The sequence below is a fragment of the Chaetura pelagica genome, unplaced genomic scaffold (assembly GCF_000747805.2).
Source record: "Chaetura pelagica isolate M959 unplaced genomic scaffold, ChaPel_1.0 scaffold382, whole genome shotgun sequence".
NCBI classification, from domain to species: domain Eukaryota; kingdom Metazoa; phylum Chordata; class Aves; order Apodiformes; family Apodidae; genus Chaetura; species Chaetura pelagica.
Window position 1 is genome coordinate 830332 of NW_009952478.1, and position 6813 is coordinate 837144.

General features: G+C 41.1%; 1 protein-coding gene across 1 annotated transcript in view; it reads right to left on the reverse strand.

Annotated features, from left to right (window-relative positions):
* Nucleotides 1–610: 610 nt before the first annotated feature.
* The window catches only part of ISL1 (ISL LIM homeobox 1), a 10593-nt gene continuing 4390 nt past the window's right edge, over nt 611–6813 (reverse strand). The window contains exons 3-6 of the mRNA XM_010008621.1: nt 6085–6125; nt 4799–5085; nt 3207–3374; nt 611–819 (exon numbers count right to left, since the gene is read on the reverse strand). Of these exons, the coding sequence (XP_010006923.1) occupies nt 703–819; nt 3207–3374; nt 4799–5085; nt 6085–6125 (613 nt within the window). The 3' untranslated portion in view covers nt 611–702. The remainder of the gene's footprint in view (nt 820–3206; nt 3375–4798; nt 5086–6084; nt 6126–6813) is intronic.

Sequence of the window (6813 nt, forward strand, 5' to 3'; positions counted from 1 at the left end):
CAACAATGCAGGGCTAAATCGTCTCTTTCCTGATGACGGAAAACTTAGTGGAGCTCCTTTTGGCAAGGCTTATCCCCAATATAGAAACAGCACCATTCGTATTAGGAGGGACTGGGTAGAAAGTCCCTCTACCTTGGTTTCTCCCTAAGATGTGCAGTCAAATGAAAGATTTTTTTTAATTTTTTTTTTTTTTGAGATCCACGAATACAAATCCTTTAAGTTTTGAAAACGCCTTTTCGATCCTTCTCTGATCACTGAATAGCGCAGGCTTTGTTGCTTGTTATTTTTTGGTTTTGTTTTGCCTTCTTTTGTGGTTTGTGATTTTTTTCTTTGTTGTTTTTGTTTGTTTGTTTGTTTTTTGCTTTTGTTTGTTTTTAGTTTGCGTTTTGTGGTTTTTGTTGGGTTTTTTTGTGGTTTTTTGTAGTTTCTTTTTTGTGTTTTTTTTGTTTTGTTTTTGTTTGTTTGTTTGTTTTAGTATTTATTCTAGTAAGATCCCATGATTGTCTTCACAGTGTTGCTACCATATTACCTTGTCTTTTCAAACATGACTCCGTTCATTTCATGGAGCAGTTCCTTGCTAGGTTAATTATAGGATTGTTAAATACTTTTTCCCCCTAAATTTCGGAGTCCCAACGTGATCACTTTCCCACTCTCTCGAGCAAGATTGAGGGTAAGGGCAGAAACAACAGAAATGAATGTTCCTCATGCCTCAATAGGACTGGCTACCATGCTGTTGGGCGTATCTGGCAGCTGAGAGGACATTGATGCTACTTCACTTCCAGTAGAATTGGAACCGGGTCCTCCTTCTGAAAAATTAACCTGCCAAAAAAAAAAAAAAAAGAAAAAAGAAAAAAAAAAAGAAAAAAAAAAGAAGAACACTAAGAAAAAGAAGTGTTGTTACGACTGTAACAATCAAAGAAAAGTAGCAGGCAAAGACAAAGAAGATGCAAAAATAAATACATAGGCATGCAGCCGAATGACCTGATACATCTCCATGGGAAACTGTGTCACTGTTTGTTGCTTTGTTTAGCTTCCCACCGATTTCACAGAAATGTTCTTTAGGTCCTCGGCCATATCACTGAAAAAAGCAGGTTAAAAAAAAAACAAACAAAACAAAACAAAAAAACCAAACACCAAAATAAACCCACACACAAAAAAACCCCCACACAACAAAAAAAAAAACACCAAAAAACCAAATCAACAAACCAACCAACCAAAAATACCCCAACGAAAATAAAAACCAAAATCAACAACCTTAAAAAAAACAACAACACAAAAAAACCCCAAACAAACTGGAAAAGCACACATACAAACTTATTAATGAGACCTTCTTTCCTGTCTTGCATGAGTGGCAATCCTAACAGGGTGTTCTAGTCAATTATTTAAGAGTGCATGTGTTGTTTTTTCTGTACGAAACTGCAAGGTTAGGGTTTTTTTTCCTTTCATGCACATACTAAAATAAAACTGGAAGGAGCATCCAGGAGCAGAAGGCATTTGAAACAAGCCATCCTCTTTCATTTGTGATGTGACGCGGATGCTATCTCTTTCTGACGAGAATCGGTTTGATAAAAAAGGTCACACTTCTCCATCCTAATGTGCCCCGCGGCTCCCGTTAAAAAGAAGAGCGTTGGGAAAAGACAGATTTGAAGGGTGGAGTTTTGCTAATCCAAAAGCATTTCTTTGGCACCTATTATCTAGGTGATCCTGTGATTAAGGCCCTTTGCAGATTAGAGACGTGCCTTTACGGTCGATGAACTGTCTGTTCCATCCACAATTCCTTATCTTAACTCTTTTCAGTATTAGATATTATGTCCCATATATATAAATATTAAACTAGCTAGTGTATATGTGTATTTGGGCTATCCAGGCTATCCATCTTCCATCCTGCTTTTTTTTTTTTGCTTTTCCCCTAGAAAAACTCACTGCATCAAAGGTTTTTAAAATCTCTTATACTGTTAAGGCACAATAAGTAAGGCAGCCGAAGGAGATACATTTTTCTTGCGTCTGCTTCACAGATTATTTAAAGCTGGAAAACCGGCGGTTGGTCTAGAGGTAAGATGATGCAAACAGCCCTGCTCCTGTAGCAGCTTCCCAAGCAACCACGGTTTGGCAAGGGAGGGAAGCACGCTGCAACTTGCCACTAGGCAAAAGAAAAGCAATCCTGCAAAAAAGTGTGATACTAAACTGAAAAAGTCTGGAAAAAATCCTAAACATGGCTGCAAACCATCATCTTCCATTGCTTCATGTCGAAAAAAGTGCCCAACATACAAAAAAAAAATGCTCTTTATGTTAATTTTCATCACTGAGTATTCTTTTGAACCACTGAAAAACTATACATAACATACCTTATTATTTTAAAGGTCTGGTTTTAACACACTTAGGCCACGAAATTGAGTTAAGGCTGAACTTCTGTCCTTAATTCACCTTGTTGGGCCTAAATACTGTAGATTATATGGTCTCATATGAGCTGCCAAATGACGTAGGCATAAGGAAGTGAGTTAAGAACAGAATTTACTCTAAAAGGTCTGTTTTCTTTCGGCTTAAGGCAGTTTATTATATATTTTGAATTTTTCGTATGAATACCTACTAACGACTCCCTTTCCAAAGGACAACATTTAATGTAAGATATATATGTGTATATATCTCCGTGTATATATGTACATTCAGATATATAAAGTTATATCTAGAGGTACATGCTTAAAACAAGGAGCTAAAAAATGTAATTAAGCTATTCATAGCTGTGTGACAAAACAAGGGCACAAGCTGACATTACAATAATATATTTAAAGTCTACTCTATCACATAAAAGCAAAACTGCCCAGAAGGGAGGAGGTGAGAATTTTAGAAACTGCTTTCACGACTGTACGTGCATTTAAATGACAAGAATGTTTTAGTTCTATGGACAGAGATGCTTTCAGTTTTCGGGAGTGTGAGAGCTGAGTTAATCTAAGACCTGCGTCCGGCTTTATCCAGCTCCCACTCAACTCGGCAAGAGCTCCACTGTGCACTAAGGTAGGTTTTGCATCATGCCCTGTTAAATCAGTTCAGTTCGCCGCATTTACAGTGTCATCACGCCCACCTTGCCATTTCAGGAACACCCGGCTAGATTGCTCATCTCTCTAAGGGCATCCGGCACGTTTAGAGAATCCCCCACTGCTCTGCCCCGGGTACAGGCTGGCCTGTTCCGGCTGGGAACCGACACTTACTAGTTGCTGAAAAGCAGGTTGGTCTATGTCACTCTGCAATGCGAAGTCACTCAGTACTTTCCAGGGCGGCTGGTAACTCTGCACCTCCACCGGGTTCGCCTGTAGACCACCGTCATGTCTCTCCGGACTAGCAGCCACCATCGGAGTTCCTGTCATCCCCTGGATATTCTGTAAACAGCAAAGCACAAGATGTTAATGAGCTTGGTTAACTTTATTGTATATAAGCGCTGAGTCAATAAACTGCTTTCTATCTTATCTATACAGTCACTTGTATTTGCTTTGTTAATCTGCTGTGAATGTCTTACTCTATTCTACTCTAGGTCGGCCTATTTCTACCTGCTGCATTTACCACAGTGGAAGTTTACTTTTTTTCTCTTTAATCCTCCTATTTCTCTAAACGTATAACCCAAGCTTTCTTATACGAACCCTCTGTATCTTGGCTGCCGATGCACGATTCGGCACAAGAAACGGCTAATCATGCTGCCTTTCTAAGTCGCATCCAGGCTGGTTTTGTTCTGTGTGACCTTAACTGGATCGTATATCCACCGCACAGCAAACCTGGGGTACGTCAGCACCACGGCCTTAAAAAAAAAAAAAAAAAAAAAAAAAAAAAAAAAAAAAAGACCATCCCTCTCAGTACACCCTGTGGTGCATGCAGGCACTGTGTGCAAAATAACTCCAAGCCTCGACAAACAGATTGTTCAGGAGAGTTAATAACATCGTGGTTTATTGCATTCCAACAGGGTAAACTGAAACTCCTTAAATTCCACTTAACTAGGCAGCCTTATGAATTAATAGTCATTCTCAGGTCAGTCAATATACACAGGGAGAATAATAGACTCTTCTTCAAGTGGATTAACAACAACAGAAAAAAAAATAAAAATAAAGTAGTTGGCTTAAAATGGAGACAGCCAGTTTGATCTGCTGAATCGCTTTCCGCTTGTTTGCATCACACGTGCCTATGCCTGCAGATAAAAACCCAATATATTTCTTCGCCAGAACAGTATATATTTTAAATAATCTTCAAACACTATAGTAATTCCAAAAGCATTGCATTGTATTTATCTTCTCCCACAGTAAGAGCTCTGACAAACACATACACATTTTAGTAAATAAAGCACTAAGAAAATACATTAATTTTCCCTTTTGCTCATGGGTTTTACTTCTGGTTTTACTCCTGTGTAAAAATCATTGAAGAGGGCGAAAGTGTCATTTTCCCCTCAAGGAGTTCTTGGCATTTGCAATATAAATATTACACAATGCTGGGCTTATGACATGCCGTAAACTCTGCGGGTCACAATTCATGCAGCAGAGAAGTTACTCTAATCCACTGCATATCCTTAGCCCCACAAAAATAATTGTTTTCTCTTGAGCAGTCTGTATCGGTTTCTCACTGTGGTATGTTTTAACTGCACTGACAGCAGAAATAAGTGGATAATAGTTAAACTGTATCATTCTCCTTTTTTTTAAAGGGAGCTCTCACAAAATCAAAAGCGTCGGACCGACGGCAGAGGCTGGCCGTGCTGGGCACAGCCTAGGCGTTTCTCCTTGGGAAGGAAGGCAGCGCACGGTCAGGGGCTGAAGCCACTTACAGTTTTGTCATTGGGTTGCTGCTGCTGAAGCTGCTTCATCATAATGCTCCTTTTTTTGTCCTTGCATCGCTTGTTTTGAAACCAAACCCTGATGACCCTCGGGCTGAGGCCAGTCATTTCTACCAGTTGCTCTTTCATGAGGGCGTCAGGTCTGGGGTTGGCAGCGTAGCAGGTCCTCAAGGTGTGAAGCTGTTTTTCGTTAAGGACAGTCCGGACTCGGGTGGTTTTCTCGGGCTGCTTGTGGACGTGGGGTCGCAAAGCTGGCTGTCTAGCAGAGATAGGTTCTGCTGTAAGGGAAGGGAGGAACATTATCCCCATGAGTAGGAAGCAAGGAGTCTGCAGAGGCTATGAATCTAAGCTGGTGGGGCTGGGGGAGGCGGGGGGCGGGGGGGATGAAACCTCTTTCAAAAGCCATTCAAGCATTAATTTGCAAAAACAAACCACCCCCCTAAACTCCTTAATGACAGAAGCTCGAACCTGCAGGATACTTGACAGGGGTGGGCGAGTTCGCTAAGGTGTGCTGTGCGCTAGAAAAGCAGGGGGAGGGCTTTAAGTATTTATTTCCTGAGAAAATAATAAATTCTTTTGCTTGAAAATTAGTGAAAAATACTTATTGAATTAACGATAGAATTCTGGCCTGGCTCTTGTATACGGAAACTAGCTTAATTTACCCAGAGGCCATGGTAATGTGCAGCAGCTCCAGGCAGTTTGATGCTTCCAAATCAAAGCAAAACAAGCCAAATCCGCTGCACCGTGACCGTGGAGGAAGTTCTTGTGAGAGCCCCATATTCCAGACCTCGGAAGACAGAGGTCTGTCCTAAGAAGTGGAGGGACTAGGTGAACTTAAGTCGACATTTAATTAATACTTTAAAAATATTAATGATGTTTCGCCAATTCTTTAAAAGGGGAACAAGCCTAGCAACTCGTGTAAACCGCCAGGAAATGCAAATCTAAGGGTATTCACATAAAGAGCTAAAAGTATTCGTGTGATTCTTCTATTCTTCTGTGTATTATGTAGCTGTAGTTATCTAGATGTAATTTGACCCAGTCGAGGAAAAAAACACTCCTTCCCTTCCCCCCCCCTTTTCTTTTTCTTTTTTTTTTTTTTTTTTTTTTTTTTTTTTTTTCATCCTTTCTTCCTTCCTTTCTTTCTCTAAAGCTTTGGTTAGGTAATGTTCAGAAGTGATCGCTTTTGTATAGTCGAGTTCCGACTTTTCTGATTATAACAATAAATCAGCAAATGCCATTAGGACAATACGAAGGCTTCAAATCTAACAGTATTGTACCTGCAAACACAATATGTCTCTCGAAGACAAGCACAAATCCGCTACAGGGAGGACACAAAATCTTTCTGAAATTCTGTTACGATCAGCTCCGGGATTATTTCTCCGTATATATAGATATGTCACTTGAAAGCCTCTCAGAAGCGGGAAACGAGCCCGTTTAAACATAGCTGTGTTTGTAAACAACCTTTCGAGTTACGGTTACTTGCACAGCAATAGCGCCGGCCAGCCTTGCATTGTCCAGCCTAGTTTGCCTCAGAGACGTGCCCCTTTCTAAAGCTAGACGTCTCTGATGTACCCGTCGAAAACTTATACTGTAAGTAAAGTAAAGCGGGGCGACTCTGAGGTTGCAATGCTGAGTTTTAAAATTAAATTCTTATCAAATCACATAAAACGTCTCAAGAAGGCAGAGTCACTTTAAGCAATTACCGAAGATTAGCTTGTTGACAGTTTTAAATTACAGCCTAAGTGCTCGCCTGTAGTTATGAAGTCTATCTCTTTTCGGCCCCCGCTTCCACCAGTGCTTAAAACAGCTTTTCCACATGCTCTGGAGGCAGAGGGGGGGCTGTGCTTTGCCGCAGACTTGCTCCCTGCAGCTTCTCTTCCCTCCTCGACTTAGGCTCCCGGCTGTCCCGGGCACGGGAAGAACTCCTGCTGCGCTCGGTGCGCGGTCGGAGCAGGAGGGGCACAGGCTGGCAGGGGTGCGGCCCCCTGCGCAGGTGTCTCCGCCTT